The 23,531-nt window shown below is 44.2% G+C and overlaps 1 protein-coding gene across 3 annotated transcripts in view; it reads left to right on the forward strand.

The window, feature by feature from the left end:
• Window positions 1-23,531, forward strand: part of STAC (SH3 and cysteine rich domain) — a 101,715-nt gene that overhangs the window by 20,416 nt on the left and 57,768 nt on the right. For 2 of the 3 annotated variants that reach the window (XM_033864547.2, XM_004322611.4), the window contains exon 2: window positions 15,759-16,035. In XM_033864547.2, the coding sequence (XP_033720438.1) occupies window positions 15,759-16,035 (277 nt within the window). The remainder of the gene's footprint in view (window positions 1-15,758; window positions 16,036-23,531) is intronic. The other variant, XM_033864546.2, reaches the window with a different exon arrangement.

Raw genomic sequence — 23,531 nt, forward strand, 5'->3', positions numbered from 1 at the left:
GGTAAAGTAGGGTAATTTCCCAAAAGAGATAGAAAAGGAAAGATAATTTATAAGATGAAGGTCTGGAGATACTGAAAGTGGAAACAGGAAGCCAACAGGTCATCTCCACTAGGACAGAACAGCTGAAATGGAGGTCAGAAGATAATTAAAGAAACAAGTAGAAAAAAATTAAGGATTTTTTAAATATGAAAAATAAATAAAATTAATAAAAAGTTAAGTAGAAAAATATTGGATTCAGAAATGTTCAAAATGAAAGCAATTTGTGAGCAATAAAAGTCAAATGTAAGTGTCAAGCACTAAAAGCGAAAATATAAGAATGATATGAAAAGTAAAATTGAAAGAACTATACATACACAATTAGCAGAGTCATAATGACCTTTCTAAACTTCAGGAATAGAGAAAAATCCCTAAATGTCTCCGGAAATTAAAAAACAGGTGACCTTCTCATAATGAAAATGAGTCACATCAGGCTGAGTGAGTGTAAAGTCAAAGGCACCATGGTTTCAGATTCTAAGGGAAGAAAGAGTACATTCAACTTGGAATCCAAAATCACGACATTGGGATGACTCTGGAAAAGAAAGTCATCATCTCTCTCGAAAGAGCATAGATACAAATTAAATACTGCATAAAGTATTCACAAAGCCATCAGTATATTAAATAATGAATTTCTCATAACCAAGGAGAATGGACCCCCAAAAATCACGGGCAGCAAAACTTTTAAAATGTATGTAATTCCCTACTTTGATTTTAAAAAAAAAAAAGGAGAAAATTGCTTTGACTCCACTGTTGCAGAATCAATTGGAATTCCTGATTATCAAAAAGATTCCTGGTACACTAGGATGTGTTTACTTGCTAAAGACTATCCACCAGAAAACTGAAGCAAACACCCCAATGTAGCAGTGAATCATGAGTCCCCTTAAAGTGAGGAACAAGACAAGCTCACTCTTGCCTGTGTCATTCAACAATGCTCCAGAAATGCCAGGATGGGAAAATAAGCAAGAGTAAATAGTAAAATGAAGAGACACAATTGCCATGACAAGCAGTTTATATGAAAGTCTGTTTAAAATAATCAAGTGAAACTCTCATGACTAATATAAGACAATTCTGTATGTGACAAGCTCAAAATACAAAATCCATTAATTTGCTTTACACCAGCAAAAACTATGACATACTGAAGAATATCTTTCACAAGAAGTATGTATGTGCAATGTGAAGAAACATGCCAACATTATGGAAAGCAAATAAGGAGACCTAAATTAGTGTAAAGGCATGACATTTTTTAGATGAGAAGAACTAATACTGTAAAGATGTCAATCCACTCTAAATAAATACATAAACTCAAGTGAGTTCCAATCATATAACAACAGCATGTTTTTTAAAAATGAAAACCAGCAAGTGCATTCCACCATCCTTCTTGGGGAATTAGTGGCAGTTCTCTAAGCCACAGCCTCTTCATTTGTAGTATTGGGATCATAATGAAACCTACTTCAAAGGGTAATTGTGACAATTAAATGCGTAACACATGCAAAGCACTTACCACGATACCCAGCCCATAAGTTGCACCCACCAATATTAGTTTTTATTATATTATTCTTATTAAATGTACCTGTGCATGCAGATATACATATAATGTTTATTCGAGCAGTGCTTGCAATAGCTAAAATTAGGGCAGCCTCAAGTTTCCATCACTATTATAATGATTAAGTACAATGCATTATATCCATAGCATGGAGAAATATTAATAAAATTAGTTATTTCTGTCTATAATCTGACATGGCAAAAGCAAATCACAGGACAAAATGTGCAGGGTAATTTATGTATGTAAAAAGTATCAAAATAAATAGATGATGGAAATTTTTTACTTCTTTTAATTGAAGTGTTTATTGAAATAATTATAGATTCATATGCAATTATAAGAAATAATAGAGAGATCCCTTGTACATTACACCCAGTTTACTCCAGTGATAACATTTTGCTAAATTATAGCATAATATCATAAGCAAGATATTGACATTAATAAAATCCACCTATTTTATTCAGATTCCCCAAGTGTTACTTGTACTCATTTTTTAAAATAAATTTATTTATTTATTTATCTATTTATTTATTTTTGGCTGTGTTGGGTCTTTGTTGCCATGTGCAGGCTTTCTCTAGTTGCAGCAAGCGGGGGCTACTCTTTGTTGCGGTGCATGGGCTTCTCATTGCGGTGGCTTCTCTTGTTGTGGAGCACAGGCTCTAGGCTCACAGGCTTAGTAGTTGTGGCTCACAGGCTCTAGAGCACAGGCCCAGTAGTTGTGGCGCACGGGCTTAGTTGGTCCATGGCATGTGGGATCTTCCCGGACCAGGGATCGAACCTGTGTCCCCTGCATTGGCAGGCAGATTCTTAACCACTGCGCCACCAGGGAAGTCCCTACTTGTAATCATTTTTTTAAAATTTTTATTGGAGTATAGTTGATTTACAATGTTGTGTTAGTTTCAGGTGTACAGCAAAGTGAATCAGTTCTACATATACATTTATCCACTCTTTTTCTTTTTAGATTCTTTTCCCATATAGGCCATTACAGAGTACTGAGTAGAGTTCCCTGTGGTATACAGCAGGTCCTTATTAGTTATCTGTTTTATATATAGTAGTGTGTATATGTCAATCCCAGTCTCCCAGTTTATCCCTCCCCTCCTCATCCCATGGTAACCATAAGTTTGTTTTCTACATCTGTGACTCTACTTCTGTTTTGTAACTAAGTTCATTTGTACCCTTCTTTTTAGATTCCACATGTAAGCAATATCATATATTTGTCATATACTGATTTGATGGAAATTTTTAAGTAAAACTATATGTGAGTAAATTCATAGAAATTCACTGGTGCCTGGAAATGGAATTTTGGATGAATGACAAATGAATTCATATGTAGATGAATGAATCACACGGACTTGGGTTTGATTCTTGGCTCTGCCATTCAAAAGCTGTGATCTTAGGTACATCGTTTAACCTCTCTAAGCCTCAAGTTCCTCATCAATACAATGGGATTTATATTACTTCTTTTTCAGGGTTGAGACAAACATTACATGAGGAAGCACGTATAGATTTCTATCACAGTACCTGGTATATACTATATGTTCACTTAAATGAGAGCCATTAGGTCTATTCAAAAAGTCGTATGACATTTTACAGCTAAAAAAGGCTGGAATCCTATTTCCCTATTTGGGTAGACTATTGCTTATTTTATTAAAAAAAACAGCAACACCTTAGTACCTGCCAGAAATGCAAAAGGCCTTTCCTGCTGCATAAACGTGACAGACAGTCCCAGTGGTTCTCAAAGGTATCGTGCTTTAATTTCTGGCACAGATTCTAATTAATTGGAACAAGCCAGATCCCATAAACGAAAAGTGCTGTAACCTGGGGGTGACAACTGATAACTCATAGCTGTTCAGAATTCCATTTCAAGAGCGGGTACAGCCCCAGGAGACCGCCTCCATGACCAGATTTCCAGAGGAGAGAGTCCCTGCGCATTTCCTGGGGCTTTTACTGCCTTTATATGAGCAGCCTTGTTAATGCCATTGTATTTATTTAGTTAAGGTAACACACCGCTATGAACCACCAAAGTTCAATGGCTTAACACAAAAAATACGTTTATTTCTCTCATCTGACAGTCCAAAGTGGGTGTATGACTTTCTGTTGCTGCATAATAAAATACCACAAATTTAGCACCCTAACACATCTATTTAACCTCATAGTTTCTGTGGGTCAGGAATCTAGGTACAGGTTAGTCGGCTCCTTTGCTTAGCATCTTCCGAGGACGAAATTAAGGTGTCAGCCTGCTCTACCATCTCATCTGAGGCTCGGGGTCCTCTTCCAAGCTCACTGGTTGTGAGAAGCATTCAGTTCCTTGCAGCTGCACGACTGAGGTCCCCATTTCCTTGCCAGCTGCAGGCCAGGGATGCTGTCAGTAACTAGAAGCCACCTTGGTCCCAACTGGAAGCTTGCTTCTTCTTCAAGCTTACTTCAACAGGACGGTCTCACTCCAGCCTGCTAGGATGGCGTTTTATACAACACGGCACAGTAATAACCCTGGAGTGATGATCCCATCACTCTTCTCATACAATGTAATCTAACCAAGGAAGTGACTATCCCGTCATATTCATAGATCCTTCCCATACTGTAGGGGAGGGCATAATGTGCTCTTGCTCCCCTGTGGCCTTATCTTCTTCTCCTGCCCCCTCCTTCCTCCTTCATTTCCTCCTCCTTCACCTACCGCTAGTTCAGTCGGTCTCCACCAGGGAGCGCCATACGTTTCCAAAACTCTGTTAGTTGCCTACCCCAGAGCCATTTACTCCTTTCTCCTTCCTTATAAAATGCTAATACTGCTCTGGTGCCCACCCTTCTCTTTATCGCCCTGTTCTTCGGGAAACAGTGTTCTCAGCCCGTGCACCAAGAAGGTAAATCCTGACTGGTCTAAGTGGATCATTCTCCTTGCCAGTGATTGGTGTAGGAAGGACATGTGGTTACAGTTCTGGCCAATAAGAAGGGAAATCTGATGGTGAGCTTGAGGGAAAGGTTTTCCAGGCAGGCTGGTAAGAACAGACATAAGGGGAGATGCCGTCACCCTCCTGCTACTGAATATTTGCAAACTGGCAGCCATTTTTTTGACCATGAGGGAAACCAGCTTTAAGGCTGGGATGAAAAAGGCAGAGTAATCTGTTAGAACCTGAATCCTCTGTGATGTCATTCTGCTGCTGAATTAGCCATCCCTAGTGACTCCTGCATTACGACCTCGTGTTATGTGAAGCAGTATCATTATGCTTAAGCCAGTTTGAATCTAGGTTTCCTAGCACTTGCAGTCGTAGGTACCTAAATGATTGTATGTGGCTGGGGGGATATCAATCTTAAATTGTGGCACCCACCCCAGAGCAGAGTGAATCAGTGTGAAATATTGTGGTTCCCTTGCTTTACATACTGTAGTTGGAAATATTAATGATGTTGATGAAGATAATGATAACAGCAGTTACACAGAGAGGAGTTAGCTCTGTCCAGGGAATGATGTCAAAGTTACCAGCATGAAATCTGCAAAATCCATTGCCCCTGATTTTACTGAATGGCATCTAGAAGGATATAAGTATAGATTTGACATGTTCCCTATAGTCTTCCAGATTCAGTGCTCCCCGGTTTGAAAATCCAGAGTAAATGTGCCAAGACAGACTTCAGAGGAGATGTTAATGATTTTGGCGTTAAGATCTTGAGTGAGTGCCTCTCTCCAATTCAAATCAAGGAAGCAGGGTGGTCCAAATCAGAATTTAGCTGGTTTATGCATATTGGGCCAACAGTATTGATTTTCCCAATATAAAATTCACTCTAAATGTTCTTTTTAATTTTGTTTGTTTGTTTGTTTTGCCGTAAACATGCATCCCAACAGTATGGATGATATAAACCGTGTGGTCCTTGGCCCAGAAAACCAAGTGAACTCTTGGGGGAATTGTGTCCATCAGAAGCTTAGTTGGCTAATAATGCCGAAAGCAATTCATCTGCTTCTACACAGTGACTATAATTTGAAAGGTATCTTGTAGCCACTCAATCCATTCACACACATCTGGAGGAAGAAATAGAGAAGGCAAGTCACGCATTAAGTTGTCAAGGTAAAATAGGTAAATGGCTCCATAAAGCCAAACAGAATGAACATTCAACGGGCAGAATATGGAGAAATCTGTCAGCCTTCCATTTATATTTTACATAAATCCAATAAACAGATGAGGCAAAACTAGGGCATTTTGCAAAACTTGAGAGATTCGTTCATTTTTATCGAGTCACATTGCTCGGGATAGATTAGCAGTTAGTCTCTAACAAGAATGTAATTTTTTCTTTTCAAAGTATATGAAAATGAGAATGGAAGCCAAACATCATCTGGGGTGGTCTATTTTTAGAGAAAGTGATTTGCTGAGGGTATTTGTCATTCATTCAGGAGAACAGCCAGCCCTGAGCCATGGCAGGCATCAGTAGTAATAGCCAGCTCTTGCAAGGAAAAGAAAATAATCCTTCCATTCTTGAAAATCATTAAAAAGGAATGTTATCAAGTCAAACGCAAGCAAGACAGGCAGCAAGGGAATGAGAAAATTTAAGGCATTTTCTGTATATATGCATGTATGTACCGTAAATGTAGATTTTCTAGTGTGTGTTTCTCAGTGCACAGGTGTGAAAGTGTGTGTTCAGTGGGTTACGTGTGTCTGTATTACATGTTTCTGTGCATGTAAGTGATAATAGCTAATATTAATTGGGTTTATTCTATGTCTCAGACTCTGTGCTAAAAGCTTTATGGAGATTATCTCTTTGCATTATCTCTACAGCCATGTTTTCCATTCATGAAGAGGTTAATAGAGCTATTAGAAATCAAAACCAGGCCTCAGACCCAGACAGCTTGACCATTTCAGGCAGTCAGCTCCCCAGAGCCCTCTGCCACTGATTACATTACCATGCTGCAGAACAACCATGTTTATATGTGTCTTTGTGTATTTTTTGTTTGTTTTGGAGACAGTCTTAAAGGGGAGCAGTTCTCTCTATTATCTGCATTAAAATAGTATCGGTAGGTATATTTCTCACAAACACACCCATCTTCTTGGTAACATATTAATGGGTTCAGCAGCAAAATGAGTTTGAAAAGCTAAAATCTCAGAGTGTTTGTTTGGATCCCTGGTTGTCGTTTGTCTTCATCTTCAGACAGAGCCCACACAGTTCATTCTGGTGCCTTGCATCTGGCCTCTGGCTGGTAAAAATCGGTGTGATGTTTGGGACTGGAAATTTAGGGGATTTGAACTCTCTTTAACCACATCTTTACATGGATCTCTAGTAGTCATCTCAAAATTAGCCCATCAAAAACAAATGCCCAGTATTCATCTCCTCTCCCCATCAGACATGCTTCTTCCCACTGTCCATCATCCCAGTAAATGGCCATTTCTCCAGTGGCAACTGCTCAGGACAAAAATCCTTGGATTCATCTTCGGCTTCTCTCTTTTCCTCACACACCACATCCAACTCACTAAGAAACCCTACTTCAGAATATGCCCAGAACACACCATTTCTTACTATTTCCACTGCCATGGCCCTCGCTTAAGCCATCATCTGTCTATGAAAATGTTAGTCCTTTCTCCATGCATAAACCAGTGCAGTCCTTTACAGATACAGATCACTCAGTCAGGCAGTGTCTTTCCATCACACTGGGAATAAATGCAAAGTCCTACCCCAAGGCCTCTGAGGTCCTGCAGGACCAGCCTCTGCGTGTGTAACCTTATCTTTGTCCTCTGCCTCCTCAGCTCCCTCTCGGTCTGTCCTAGTCACCGGTGCTCAAGCTCCTTGGCATTCCTCAAACACACAGAACGTATTTCCAGCTCAGGCTGGGAGGATGACCAGGATGAAAATGTGCTGGTGGGGATGTTCTAAAGTGGCCCTTAAAAGAAGTATCCAGGGGGCTTCCCTGGTGGCGCAGTGGTTGAGAGTCCGCCTGCCGATGCAGGGGACACGGGTTCATGCCCCGGTCTGGAAAGATCCCACATGCCGCGGAGCGGCTGGGCCCGTGAGCCGTGGCCGCTGAGCCTGTGCGTCCGGAGCCTGTGCTCCACAACGGGAGAGGCCACAACAGTGAGAGACCTGCGTACCGCAAAAAAAAAAAAAAAAGAAGTATCCAGGACAGCCAGGCAGTATTTGGCCAACAAAGTTGCACCCTCATCATAGGAATTGAAACCATGGCAGCTACGCCCAGGAGAGTGTTCCTCCAGGGTGAGGTCTTTGAAAGGCAGTGATCAGAGGCCCCATATCTCCATTAAGCCAAGGGATGCGGCTTTGCAGGTGGCACACGTGTACCTTGTGATGAGGCGACAAGCGCAGGGCACAAGCATGGATTTGGCAGTCTTGAGAAACCTGAATTTGATTCCGACTCCGCTGCTTACTGTCAGCATAACTGTGGGCAGACACTTACCCTTTCGGAGTCTCGTTCTCCTCTTAGTTCAGAATTTTGCAGTGATTTACTCTCCTGCAATAATAGTTTGGGTTTGTCAAAAATCTACATATACCCGTGGGAGGGTAGCATGTAAGTGCTGTACCAGTTAAGAATATCAGCTGGACAGGGCTTCCCTGGTGGCGCAGTGGTTGAGAGTCCGCCTGCCGATGAAGGGGACACGGGTTCGTGCCCCAGTCTGGGAAGATCCCACATGCCGCGGAGCGGCTGGGCCCGTGAGCCATGGCCGCTGAGCCTGCGCGTCCGGAGCCTGTGCTCCGCAACGGGAGAGGCCACAGCAGTGAGAGGCCCACGTACCGCAAAAAAAAAAAAAAAAAAAGAATATCAGCTGGACAAGGTATAGAAAATATTGGTTAAAGGGACCAAAAAATCCAACTTACAGTAATTTAAACAAGTATGGGTTGGTTTTTCTCACATAGTAAGAAGCCTAGAGATAAGAAGTTGCTGGCCTTGGCTTAGCTACTCAGCAAAGCCATCATGATCTTCCTTTTCTCTGCCACCTTGGCCTGTTGGCTTATGTCCCCATTGTCGTGGGATAGCAAGAGGGCTGCTGTAGCTCTAGACGTCATGTCTGTGTTCAAGACAAGAAGGAAAGAGAGAAAGGTAGGAGCAACCAAGTCTTCCCTCTTTTATCAGGAAAGCAAAACTCTGGAGAAATCTACATTGGATGTACATTGCCTTGGCCAGAACTGTGTCATAAGCCATTTCCAGCCGTCAGGAAAGCTGGACACACTGCTGTTCAAAGAAAAAATGGAGGTTTTGTAAGGAAAAGAGAAGTAGGGACCGGAAGTTGGGTACACAGCTAACAGAGTCTGCCTTGGGGGGGGGGGGGCAAACACAAAAAAAAGCAGAGTCCTACAAAAATAAAAAAGGTTGAGAACTGCTTTGGGAGTGATATAAAGTTGATTGAGACCTAATCCAATCTACAAGGAATTCACAAATCTAGAGTGGGAGACACATAAAAAGAGAGTGAATACGATACAAATTGAAATCAGAACTGGACCTGTGATGCAAGCATTATGTTATGGTACACTCAAGGAGCAATTACTTCTGATTGGAATGATGGAGACGTCTTCATGGATCTATTTGAGCACTTCCTACGTACCAGGCATTTCAACACTAATTGCAAAGGTCTCCCCAGAGAACAAGACAGAAAACCTGCCTGGCTTCATGGAGTTCACATCTTAAGGACACAGACAAGAAACAATTAAACAAATAAAATGAACTCCAATTGTGACAATCCTGACATAGCAGGTGGCTTTCTCCAAGGGTGAGAGGGTGTTCCCAGACAGAGAAACAGCATGAATAGAGGCTCAGAGGCAGGAAAGTATATCCTCCTTGGTCACTTATGGCTGAAATTCCGAGTGAGGATGGAGGAACATGGTCAGCTTGGGTTGGCTGCAAATGCCTGGCTTGGTCAGAGTAAGCAGGACTGATTCTTGGCTTTATCACTTAAAGTATGTCCTTTACCACTCTGACTCCCAGGACATCATCTACAAATTGGAATAATAGTCCCTCATAGAGCTGTAGGGGGGGTTTAATGGCACGGTGCCACACAGTAACTGCCTGATGAGGTGGATTGGAGGATTAAAGGAGATGATACACGTGAAGTTTTAGGAATAGTATGTGACACATCCGAAGGACTCAAATGTCAGCTGTAACTAATACCATGCTTGTTGTCCTTGTTACTTCTCCTCCACAGAAATGAGGAAGTTAACACAAGCTGGCTTCCTCCTCCATCCTCCACCCCCTCACTACTTGTGTTTTGTTACTACAACTCGTGGTATTTTTATTACTGTTAAAACTAAATTACGTGTCATCTGTTCTGAATTACGTGTCATCCGTTTCATTAAGTATTTATAACAGGTGAATTGTCTTTGTGAACTGTGTATACCAGTCATTTTAACTTAACCATGTTGAAATTATTTCAAGCGCAAGTTCTTTTATGCCTCGAGTTTTCCATATTTTCCAGTGCTTTTGTTTTCTCTGCTCCTGAGTGGTCATTTGTCTGGGTTGAGAATACTTGGGTCATAACTTTGTCTTACATTGTTTCACATTGGAGAAGAGAAACTTGAAGTGAGTCTAAGGTTTCTTTCTTCATGGGTGACCCACTTTCCTGCCTGTGTGTTTGGATGTCCTCCTTTTCTTTTGACACCTTGACGTTCTGACAGGACACTTGAACTTGCTGGCAGGAAAAGAGATAACTCTTTTCACCAGGCTGACCGGACACATGGTGGTTCCCTCATTGTTGGGTTTGTCTTCTTCCCTCATTTAGCCCAGGAATTCTCTTTTATCTTTGAATAATGCTGCCGTTCCAGTCATTCTGAAGTCTTCTTCAGGATCCAGTTGTTTCTTTATGTCTTCTCTAATGATTTTCATCTTCTTGTATCTTTGTAATAAGTCCTGTGTTTTATGTGAGCTTCTCAAACATAACCCCACATCGTAGGATCACGTTTCTGCAGAGTGAGTCCTTGTTGCTTTTACCTTTCCTGTTTTAAATTTTACTGTGGTATTTACTGCTTGCTACAAATTCTTTTCTTAACTCTAGCGAATCCCTTCCTTTCTAACTGAGTTTGATCATCTCAGCTTTCGTGTCTTATTTTTCAGAGACTATATGTTTCCAAATGTATTGAAAGCACAGAGTGTATATAAAGTTTACTTTTTATTCCAATAGTAAGTGTTTTCACAACTATGTTCTTCCTTTACCACCTGAGTGGTATAATATTTACTTATTTTTTAGAGGTTTTCACACACACCATATTATTGGTTTATGTTTTATGTTCTTTCATTTCTAAATGAAACGAGTTTTTCAAGATCTGGAATTTCTGCCTAAATATAGTGAGAAAAGTCACCTTTGATCACTTTAGGAGTCAGGTAGATGTTGTTAGGGTCCTTGTATTATGTCTTGAGCTAGAAGGGAGGTCAATGTTAAGTACATATCATTAGTTGACTGAGACAGCAGCCTCAGGAATCACATAGAATAAGCAAATGGTACATCTTCAGTAAATGTCGGCCGTTAAGAGCAGCAGCAGCATTGATCAATTTTGACTCCATAGAATTTTAAATTCATCCTCCGCAAACGCGTTGAGTAAATAAAGTCAAAGATGAATGACAAACTGAGGGGAAAAGGAGAGGAAAGTTTTCATCTCACTTGGGGAGATACATGGGCAGATATTCATTTTACAGCACTAAACTCAGTCTTGTGAGTGAAAAAAGAAAGCATGGGAGATGTAACTCACTCTTTAATTGTGGTCTAATATTCCATCGAATGGGGTACTGGATTAATTAACTGTTTCTCTGTGGATGAACGTTTGATTGCTTCTAGTATTTTCTTGAGGCAGAGACCTGCATTTTTTCACCAAAATCCATTTTCATTTCTTCCTGGCTGTACAAATGGCAGATGAAGTTTTTATAAATCTATAAACTATGTTCATAACAATAAAAAGATCTATAAACTACTAGATAATGATTAAATTTTGAGCAGTTATTTTCTGCCCAGATAGCAGTTCATAGGTACCATTCCCTAATAAAACTAACCAGGGCTCCTTGGAGAAATGCTGGCTGCAAGACTGGAACAGGGAAAATATAAGATAAGCCTGGAGAACCCTGTAGTGTTAGCAAGTAAGGAAGTCTTCAGAAATATTCAGGGCATGTAGAAAAGGACACAGATTCAAACCAAAAGGAGCTTCCAGTGACCAAACCTGGGACAATTAGAGTAACAAAATGATGGTAGTAGGAAATTGTAACTCAGAATAAAGCAAAGATCCATCAGTCCATACTAATAGAAACAAATAATTAATAAATAGGTGAAGAGGAGGAGAATACTAATTAATTAATATAGAAGGATAATGGAAATAGACTATCACCATTAGGCAAACACCAGGTAATAAGTTTTGCAGGCAAGAATCATTGATGGATGTTGAAATTAGAGGACAAATGCATGATGAGAAACAGGATATCTACATCATCTCAGAGTAGTTCCCCTACATGAAACTCATTCATTACAAAGAGAAAAATAGTAACTTGACAGTGGAGCAGCCTGGCTAATATCACCTCAGCCCACTGACCAAAGTTAGTATCACCAGTAATAGGACATACTGATGTCAGGTACCTCCTAATATGCTGCATTGAGAAGAACACATCACTTTTGTCCTGTTCTTACTGAAAATATATAACCTCAATCTAATAATGAGAAAACATCACACAAACCCAAATTGAAGGACATTCTACAAAATACTGTTTTGTAAACCTCAAAAAGGTAGAGGTTATGAAAGACAAAAAAAGACTGAGGACCTAACATAGATCGAAGAGACTAAGGAAATGAAACTAAATGCAATATGGAATCCTGGATTGGATCCTGGACCAGAAAAAACGGCATTATGGGACAACTGGAAAAATCTAATAAGATCCGTAGATTAGTTAACAGTTTTATATCAGTGTCAGTTTCCTGGTTACAATCAATTTACTATATTGTACTATGTAAGACGTTAACATTAGGGGAAAGTGAGTGAAAGTTACACGGGGATTCTACTATTTTGCAATCTTTGTATTACTAAAATTATCTTTAAATAACAAGTTCAAAAAAAAATAGGTCATGCAGTTTTCACTGTGTTGCTCTTTCATAGGTGAGCAATCCAGAGCCCTGCTGAATTGAAGAATTCAGAATAATTTTCTAACACCTAATAGCTAATGTTTAAAATCAGTAGTTTTTTTTTCCTCATTTGGTGTAATCTAACTCTGGGGATTTTTCTTAATTATCTGAAAGAAGCAGATCTGTTGTTCATTTGACAAAAGAAACCGCCCTTAGCCCTTATCTTTAGCTAAATAGATTGTTAAAACCAGACAAAGCATCAGATGGGGCTTTAAACAGAATTGGGATTCTGTTTGCTGCTCTGATTCTCCAAGCTGCTATTAAAGCAAAAACCGTTTACTAGGTTTCTATAAATCTAACGTGCAGCTTTAGAGGGGTTCTGCAGTGCTTTCAAAATGAAAAATCAAGGATCAGAAACAGTGTATGAAATACACAGAGGATTCAGCCTGTAACTTGACAATCCATTAGCCACTTTATTCAACACCTAAGTAAGTTTTTCTTGAGTTAACAGAATACGAAATAGCAGAACCAGGGTATGGAAAAGTCCCCAGATGTAGACTCAGATACTTATGTTCAAATTCTTTTTTCTTTAATTGAAGTAGAGTTGACTTACAATATTATATTAGTTTCAGGTGTACAACATAGTGGTTCAATGTTTTTATAGATTATATTCCATATAAAGTTATAAAATATTGGCTTATCCCTGTGCTGTACGTTACATCTATGCAACTTATTTATTTTATACCTAGTAGTTTGAACCTCTTACTATCTACTATATATGTATATGTATGTATGTGTGTGTGTGTGTGTATCTGAATCACTCGCCTCCTGTCTAAGTCTACCTTCCTCCAGCGTCAGTCCAATTTATAGCCAGAAGGACTTGATGTGCAGAAGGTGTGTTCTGCTCCTTTGCTGGTTCCAGGCCCTCACCTCTGTGGGGCTCAGTCTCACAGAGCAATTGCTTCATAGCCCCCTCGCAGTTAGCTTTGCTGGAGATGGAGGGTCCTCTTCAAAATAAGTGCTGTGCTCCCAAGGGCTCGTGACTCCCTTCCCCTGTATCAGTGAGGATGTGCTAGGTTACGGTTCGGTAACAAACACTCCAAGATGATCCAGGAACTCTTCCTTCCTGCTCCTTTGGCAGTTCCAGCCCCTCTGCTGGGTCTGGGCTGTAGGATGGAGGGAAAGGGACAAGAATCTTGGCGGCCCACAGTTTCTCACCTGTTTATGTAGGTTACTGCTGCTTCTCAGGCTAGCCCTTTCGGCTGATGATGCTCCATTGCTGGTCTTAGTGGGGCTTCTCTAGAAGGCCCCCTGCAGGGTGTTCCCCACCCCCGATGCCATACAGTTCCCTGAAGTAGAACACTGACTTCACATGGTCCCGGCCAACTTCAAATGGGCAACAAGGCACAATCCCACTACATGTTTGGAAGGTGGGGAGAACAGCACTGTATTGCTGTGTACACACGATAGATACTCAATGGTTCAAAACACCAGCCATCTCTTTAGTTGATGATCCTATGGGTTGACAGTTTGAGCGGGACTCAGCTGGGCAGTTCTACTGGTCTCATCTACGCTCCTTGATTCCCTGCAGGGAGCAAGGTGGCTCTGCTTCAGGGCTGTCACTCGAGTGATGGGGGCTTCTGGACTGTGTGTCTCTCATCATCCTTCAGGCTATATCAGGTTTGTGCATATGGCAGTTTGGCAGGTTTCCAAGAGGGCAGACAGAAGCATACAGGGCATCTTGAGATTTGGGCTTGGAAGTGGCTTAAAGTTGATCTGCCGCCTGCTGTTGGTCAAATTCCCCAAACCAACAAGATTTGAGGAACTCCAGCTTTGATGGGAGGAGCTGCGAGGTCACCTTGCAAAGGGGCATGGGAAGGGGAAGGTAGAGAACTGTGGCATCCACCCCAAGCACTAAGACCACCACATCTTCCTGATCTTCTGTGGGAGAAGTAGGGGGGGGGCTGATGGCTAGATTAGGTGGCTAGACTCGGCAAGGCCAGATCAAGACATCTTGTGTGTCCAGTAGGGGTGTCTGACCACACTTGATGGAGGTCTTTATTAGAATAGTGTGATGAGCACTTGTTTTGTCTGCAGCTTTGGGGCTTAGACATTAATTCCAGGCAACAGGCATGGATATTCAATCACAAAAGGAAAACTGCCTTAAAGGTGAAGTGACCTACTACAGGTCATGCAGCTGCTAAGTGGTTCATTTCTTTTATCTGGGGAGAGGGGAGACTATGCACTAAGGGCTGCTGATTAAAAAGCATAATAAATGCCAGAGACTTAAAAGGCCGCTGCGGCTGGGATGGGCAGAGCAAGGTGGATGGTGTGTGAGCTGTCGCTGGGATCCAGAATCTACCAGTCCCTGGAGCCCATGGCAAGGAGCTTTTCTTTAAATTTATAAAGAACAAAGGAAGCTCTGTGAAGGATTTTAAACAACAGGCTCACATCTTGTTTCCAAAAGACCCTTCCGGCTGCCATGTGAAAACTAGATTGGAGGTGCAGACTGGACCAAACCGAGTTAGGATTCCTCCAGCCCCGTGTGGTGCCACTCCATGGGTCCCAAAGGCAAAGGAGAAATGGTCTAGTTTGCCATGAGCAAAACCGAGAGGCAGGGCACAGGGAGGAGCAGAGAAAGTCAAATGGATAATTTCACACCGTGCCCTCCTCAAACACACGCACACGCACATGCACTGCTTCGGACCCAAGCAGGCTTGAGAAGTTCCAGCTTGTGTTCTGTGATACTTTAGCCAGATTAATTCCGAGTCAGACAGTGACCTCCTCTGCTTTGCTATGTGAACAGACAGATGGCTGCCAAGGGACCATAGCAGAGAAAGACCAGCAGAGACCCCAGCATGAGGGACCCAGCCTTTGAGCCCAGGAGTTCATACAATTAATATTTCCAGTGATTCCAATTCAAAAGGCAAATGGTGTCCAAAGCAGTGGGATATTTTGACAACACGTGGGTGGGAGGGCAGGGAGGCAGAGAGGAGGGGCAGGCGGTGGAATAGGGGCTGCTGACATCACCCGCCCCCTCAGGGACATCTGTGAGCCTCCCCAGGGGCTGAGGAGGTCCGTAGGAACAGAGCAGTCCATGGAGCAGGCCTCAGCCCCACAGCAGGAGTCTGCACGATTGATCATAAGTCTGTTCTGTCATTGCATTGCAGCTCCAGAAACTAAAACGATCACTTTCTTTCAAGACCAAGAGTTTACGGAGCAAAAGTGCTGACAACTTCTTCCAGCGAACCAACAGTGATGCGAAACTGCAGGCCGACATGCTTTCGGAGGTCAGCCCCAGCTCCAGCCTGCTCCCTGCCCCCGGATGCCTGACGTCCACAGTCACCAGGGCCGGCCTGTACCCAGGCGGCGGCAAGGCCCACGCCTTTCAGGAGCACATCTTCAAGAAGCCCACTTTCTGTGATGTCTGCAACCACATGATCGTGGGTAAGCCGTCCCTCTGCCTCCTCCTCCAGGTCCCTGCATCCCTGCAAAGCCAGGTGAGAGGGGTGTACCTGAGTCCAGGTCCCCGTGGACAGACTCTGAGTCTGTCTGATATGCAAGAGGGTTGTTTGGGAGCATTTGGGGTGACAGTGTGTGTCAACAGGTAAGGGAAGCAGGGCTGGGTGGAGGGAGACGCTGGGTTGTGGTACAGATGGAAGAAAGCTTCCAGCCGATCCCCAGGGAGCTCTCAAGCCCCGTACAGTCATCTCGCGTTGAGGCCAGAGGTCTGGGACTTTGTACCCCTGCATCACCTCTCACCGGGTACGGGCAGCCCCTGGGGAGGGGGCAAAATCTTGAACAGAGCAGTTCTTTTTAGCTAAGGGCAGTTAAGGGAGAGGGAATCCGTGGGAGGCAATCAAGGCGCTGGGCAGTTGGGGTTCGAACGCCTCTGTTCTGCAGGGAGATCTGAGTGACGCGTTGCAGGGTCCTCTCCAGTATGCGTGGCTGTGTCTATCTGGGGTCGCCTGGGCATGGGGTCTGTGGCTTGGTGAGCTCCAGGTGAGTGACAGAGACAGGCAGCTGTGGAAGGCAGGAGACCTCAGGGAGGCACTGACCCAGGCAGGACAGGGGATTTGGTTGGAATGGTGATTACAACTCTGGACCCGGAAAGGACTCACTCCTGGTACCTCAGAGAAATGGTGATAGCCTGAGCATCTTGGGGGTTGTGCCCAGACGAAGAGAATGACCTATAAAATGTCCCAGCTAGAAGGAAGACCTGAGCCATTGAGAGCCAGGCGCACAGAAATTCTGCAGTTAACACTCTTCTGCCTGTCCCACGGTAGAAACCCAGTGACCAAACAGATGGAGGAAACCATAAAAGTACTTTGGAACTCAGAGTGAGTTGAAACCCGTTGTTTCAAGAACAGCAGCGTGTCCTGGTGATGGACGGGTCACTGCAGAACAAGAGAGGAGGGGGAAGGAGATGCCCATGTGTGCTCTCAGGGGGCAGTTAGGATGTACCCACCCTAGGAGAAGTTGAAGGGCAGAAGGCTGGCATTAAGAGAGGAAATGAGGCTGGGAATCAGACGATGCAAGGCTGACTGAGATGGGGACTGTCCTGAGACGGTGCTGATCCTGCAGATATGAAGCCAGGCAAAGCCTAGAGTGCCTGGACAGCCACTGAGAGGGTAACAGGTGTGAGAGACAGGCCTTCCCCACGTGGGGTCCCAATGCCAGGCCCACGCCATACCTCCTGCTCACTTACGGCCTGGGTGCTGCAGCGCTGAGCTTGGCCGTGAAGGCTTCAGGGAAGAACACTTTAAGATCAAGAGCCTGTTTCCCAAGCTGGGAGCCAGGGCCCAGTGTGGCCCTGATATGTCGTTCATCACACCTTCCAGCTCCTCAACCCTGAAACCCACCCTTCCCAGCCCCCTGTTTCCCCTTCAGTACCCATTTCCCGTGGCCCAGCACCTCTTCTGAGTATGACAGTTGTCTCAGGTCGGATTCCCTAGAAGCAGAGCCTGACATGGGGACTCAAGTGCACGTAATTTATTGAGAGGGTGCTCTCAGGACAAGAGGGAGAGAGGGAAGCGGATGGAGAAGGGGAGGAACTCAACTAGGAAGTGGTGTTAGGTGGATCTTGCGGGAGTCTGGAGCATGAATTTCACCAGCTGGTCCTTCCTTGAGGCCAGCCTTTGGTATCAGTGGGCTTCCCTCCTCCTCCCATGATGGAGGTCATTTCAAACCCCTGAGCAAAGTGGCTCATGTTCTGCCGATGGCAATTTTCGGAAGAAAGGGGCAGCTGTGAGCCACGAGCAGCCAGCACACATACCACCAGTGTTATTAGTGAGGTTTCGCTGCTATAACGAATTGCCACAAACTTGGTAGCTTTAAACCACACAGATGTATTATCTTATAGTTCTGGAGATCAGAAGTCCACAGTGAGTCTCACTGGGCTAAAATCAAGGTGTCCACAGAACTGCATTCCTTTCTGGAGGCTCTAGGGGGGAATCCATGTTCTTGTCTTTTCCACCTTCTAGAGGCTGCCCACACCTTGGCTTGTGACCCCTTTTTATCTTCAGTGCAATGAAGCGTGGCAGTGGCAGGTCACGTCTTTTTCACACCACTATCCCTTTGGTCCTGACTCTCCCCCTTTCCTAAAGATTCTCGTGATTACACTGGACCTACCTGGGTAAACTAGGATCACCTTCCCATCTCAAGGTCACCTGATTAGCAGCCTTACTTCCATCTGCACCCTTGAGTTCCCCTTGCCATGTAACATAACTACTCACCAGTTCTGGGGCTTAGGACATGGACATCTCTGGGAGGCCATTGTTCTGCCTATACCTACCCAGTACGGGGTATCTGGGTAGGGCATCAGCAGTATCCACCATGGCAATAGAAGAAAACCTTAGTTGAAGATCACAAGACTGGCCTCCGTGGATTCCTTTCCATGCTGTCTCTGATGCCAGTCATGTGATAGTTATATTCCAGCCAAAGGCTTTGTGATGTCACAGGGTGAGAGGCCATCTTACTTTGAAGTGGGCAGAGAGGTACCTTTCCATATGGTACACAGAATGGGGAGAGCGCGGACCCATGTTTTGCTCCTGGCTATTCCCATGAAACAATTAGCTCCTTCCCTTCCCAGATGAAATGAGATGAGGGAGTGAGGACGGTAGAAAGACCATGCATGTAGAACCAGACAGCCTGGATTAGAGCCCCGTGCAGCTGTGTGACCTCGTGCCAGTGACTTGCCTTCTTTGAACCTGTGTCCTCATTTTATGCGGAGATGATAATACCACCCTCAGGGTTTTGTGTGGACTAATGAACTGGTAGAAGGGAAGTACCAGGCATCTAATAGACCTCAGTAGAGGAAGGGTATTGGAATTGATATCATTATCATTATTGTTAAACAAGAAAATAGTCATTTTCCTAAGGAAGAGAAAGCTATTTAGAGGGTAAACCAAATTAGAGTAACAAAAAAAATTTTTGACACTTTATAGCCATAAATAATTTTAAAAATAATGTCATGGTAACAAAATAATTAGTCCCTCATCTACACAGCAGTGTTTTACATACACCTTAAAGATTGCCTCTGGTTCTGCATTTCCCATTCCGTGAGGGATTTGAACAAGCAAGCAGGTGTCTAGAAGAGAGTGATCAGAATGGTGAGTGGTGTGCCGAAATAAGATTGTGAGGAAACCGTGGGAGTTTGGTGTGGAAAAGACTTTGGATGTGCAACTGTGTTTTAAAATACCATATTGGAAAAGTCAAGAGACTTACTCTCTGTGCCTTTAGAGGGAAGGGTTGGGAGCAAGGGTTAAAGTTAAAAGACAAATTTCAGGGAGAATATAACCATTTAACTGAGGCATTTGACCAGTAATTGAAGGGCCTGCCTTATGAGTAGTGAGTAGTTTAACTTCTGCCAGGCATAGGTCGTCTTGAAGATCTTCCCCTACTTAATTATCTGATATTCTTTGAAATGAGCCTCTGCTGCTTCCCAAAGAGACCAGTGTCTGTCATCATTGAACGTGGAAATATCAGTGGTTTCCAGTGTAGCCAGGAAGGCAGGGTTCTGCAGTGTCCTTCACCCTTGGCCAAGAACCAGTTGGCGGGGGAAGGGTGTGTGTGTGGGGGTGTTTATTCGAAATGGGGAGCGGCATCAGCCACTTTTGCAACCATACACGCAGGCCTGTCCTCATCCTCAGAAAACCATTCTCTATTCACACTGTCATTTTCTAGTCACTATTATTATTCATGTTCTTCCTTCTAACAGGCCACATTTAGGAAGAGTGCTTTGTGTCAGTCAAGGATTTCTGAAAAATCGCCGTATCACAACTACTCTAAAACGCCAGTGTGCTCAAAACAGCTTTCTTTTACTCTTACTCAGCATCTTCAGATCACCTGGGGCTTGGCTGATCCAAACTCAGCTCAATTACTGTGTCCTCTCTCTCTTCCTTATCTCTTACCCTTTCGTTGGACCCATGGGCTGCGCATGCCATGTCCTTCTAATGGCTAGGACAAGTGGAAGCATACAGAGCTTCCAGAGGGCCTTGGGTTGGAGGAACCCAACTGTCACTTCTGTGGATACTCCACCAGGATGTGGGTCAAACCCATGTCCAGGGATGGAGAAGTGCACTCTGCCCCCAGTAGCAGGGATAGCAAAGCCACCTGCAAAGGACAGAGTGAAGAATGCTAATAATCCAGCCTACCACTGGGCTTAGGATGGCCTCTGCACTACGGAGCCTTTTTTGTCTGGGAGACACTACTAAGTCTTAGAGCTAAACTACCTTCCACGTCCCTTCTGCATCTGGAAGTGATGCCTGGCATCTGACCATTACCATGGCAGGGAGGGGGTCTCATCATGTCTTGTGCTCAGAACTCTGAGGCAGTTTGGCCTCCAACTTCAGTTTTGTGTCTACCTACCTAGCTTCAGAATTTGACGCATCATTTTCAATTTCCACACAGATTTCCACTGTCCTTTTCAAGGCAGTGCTATTCATAACCCTTAAATAGGTGATGATGAGTCTCTATTTTCAGTCTCATGACGAGTGTGAAAAGACCGACAGCCTGTGTCTTTTTAAAACAACTAATGGAAGTGAGTTCACCTCCGAGGAATGTCACAGTCATTACCCTAAAGAGGATTCCAGGTATACCTCAAGTACAGTGACAATTTTGAAAGATTCTGTTTTGAAAATCACACCAAAAAAATGCTTTGTGTTAAAGAGAATTTCACTATACTTTTCTCTTCTCAGAATTAAATGTATAGTGTAACTGCCTTTTTAACATAAAAAGAGAGAGAAGAAAGAGAAAAAACAGTCAACAAGGCACACTGCTCTTTTCAAAGATGAAAACCAAGTAAACCAAATAGTAGGCTCCTTCAGGGAAAGGAGAAAGGGTATTAGAGAGGTGATGTGAGACCAGAGTGAACGAGGAGAGGGAAAGGGCAGAGGAAGGAGGCGAGGAGAGGAAGAGGAGTGAGGTAAAGCAGAGGCCGATGGACGTTATCCTTCCCGAAACACTGCCCAGGGCTTGTCATCTGTGATAGAGCACAGCTGATCTGCCCTTTTTCTTTACTCCGCAAACCTAACCTCCTGTCTCTACATAATCACCTGAAGATTTGTATTCTTTTTTTTTTTTTTTTTTTTTTTTTGCGGTACGCGGGCCTCTCACTGTTGTGGCCTCTCCCGTTGCGGAACACAGGCTCCGGATAGGCAGGCTCAGTGGCCATGGCTCACGGGCCCAGCTGCTCCGCGGCATGTGGGATCTTCCCGGACCGGGGCACGAACCCGTGTCCCCTGCATCGGCAGGCGGACTCTCAACCACTGCGCCACCAGGGAAACCCAAGATTTGTATTCTTTAAGCCTCAGCTCATCTTCATTTTCTAAATTCCGGGGAAAGACCCCCTGCTACTATCCCCTTAGAATGACATTCCAGAGAACATATTAAAGCAGGTTTTTTCCTCTCAACTGAGAACCAAAGGTTATGTAATGATGGCCAAGAAAAATCAAATCTCATTTGTGCACTTTCTAGCTGATGGATATTTGTATAAAAATAAACGGAATCTGGCATCCTCGCTGTCTAGGATTTCTAAGTCGGAACGGACACTCAGAGTTGGGTTTACAGGGTCTCACATGTGTGCCTCGCCTAGCTGCCTAGGCCTTAAAGCTGGCAAGCGTAAACATTTGCCACCGGAAAGTGGCAGTAAAAGTAGACCAGGACCCCAGCCTCATTCCCTGCCCATCTCTTTCTAATTTCTTTGGCTCCTTCACTCATTCCCTCATTCCCTAGTGCCAGCATTGCCCTTGACCTTAGACCTGAGATTGCTCCTCCCCTGCTGACCCTGCCCTTAGGCCCCTTGGGTTAAGCAGGCACTATGGCATGCCCCCCGCCTCCAGGACATGGCTACCCTTTATGATCACCTCCTTTCCAGAAATGTGGTCACCTGTGCAAGCCAAAGATGATCAAGCCAGTCTTTCACGGAGACATGAGAGAAGTAGGCAGTTAGGTGTGTTCACCAGCCCCAGTGCTGGATGCCCAAGCCTTTGGGTCAACAGGATTCAAGAGCCAGTCAGACTAGGAGAATCCTCTTGTACTTGCTTAGAAGAAAAATACTTCCTCCACCAAAACAATCCACTCTTGCCATCTTTAGGCCTTGGCAGTGGGAGTTAGGGTGGGGGACACGTCTTCACTGGGCACCCAGTTAGGGTGGGGGACACGTCTTCACTGGGCACCCGTGTATTCCATCTAGGGCACTCTGTCTTTACAATGAACTCTCTACAGTGACTCGTTTCAGGAGAGCATTGAATTTCCTTGCGGTGATCTGCATCTCATTGGAATTGCAAAGACTCGAACAAGTCAATATGTGCTATTAGCATAATGAACTCAGTGCATGAGTCCACTCCGTCAATTAAGGAGGTTTTTCTAAGGGACTCCATTCTGACCCCTTGTTTCCAAAACTTGTTTGTTTTTTTTAAATTTATTTTTTGCTGTGTTGCGTCTTCATTTCTGTGCGAGGGCTTTCTCTAGTTGTGGCAAGCGGGGGCCACTCTTCATCATGGTGCGCGGGCCTCTCACTATCGCGGCCTCTCTTGTTGCAGAGCACAGGCTCCAGATGCGCAGGCTCAGTAGTTGTGGCGCACGGGCCTAGTTGCTCCGCGGCATGTGGCATCCTCCCAGACCAGGGCTTGAACCCGTGTCCCCTGCATTAGCAGACAGAGTCTCAACCACTGTGCCACCAGGGAAGCCCCCAAAACTATTTTTAAATTAGCTAAATGTTTTTAGTTGGCAGCCACTTAGAAGACACAGCATATTAAATGGGCACATATTTTCTAAACAAATATTTTGCAAAAAGGCTGGATTTCGTTGCCTAAAATGTCAAGTTTCCTCATACAGTCACTGCAGTCAAAGGATCATTTACTTTCTAACTGTCCGAGTAGCAACCACTGGGGAAAACAATAATGCCTTTGTGGGCTTCCCTGGTGACGCAGTGGTTGAGAGTCCACCTGCCGATTCAGGGGACACAGGTTCGTGCCCCAGTCCGGGAAGATCCCACATACCTCAGAGCGGCTGGGCCCGTGAGCCATGGCCGCTGAGCCTGCACGTCCGGAGCCTGTGCTCCGCAACGGGAGAGGCCACAACAGTGAGAGGCCCGCGTACCGCAAAAAAAATTTAAAAATAAAAAAAATAATAGCTTTGTCCTGGGTAATAATCCCTAAAACAGGACAGAGTTAGAGATCCTAGTGAAAGTGGTTTATTATGGGGAGAGCCCTCAGGAGAAGGGGAATCAGAGAAACAGGACCAGGCAGGGGGAGGAGTCAAGCAAGGATGTGGTCTCAGCTGGAGTTGACGTCACATGATCCCACCCAGGGGGAGTTCTGGAACACAGATTTTATCATATCGCCAAGTAGCCCCACCTTGAGACCAGGGTGTTGACCTTTGTATACTCCTGTCGCTCAGTCATTGGCCATGGCTGCCCCCCAGGGGGCGGTGGGAGTGTG

This window comes from Tursiops truncatus, chromosome 10 (genome assembly GCF_011762595.2).
Source record: "Tursiops truncatus isolate mTurTru1 chromosome 10, mTurTru1.mat.Y, whole genome shotgun sequence".
Classification (NCBI taxonomy): domain Eukaryota; kingdom Metazoa; phylum Chordata; class Mammalia; order Artiodactyla; family Delphinidae; genus Tursiops; species Tursiops truncatus.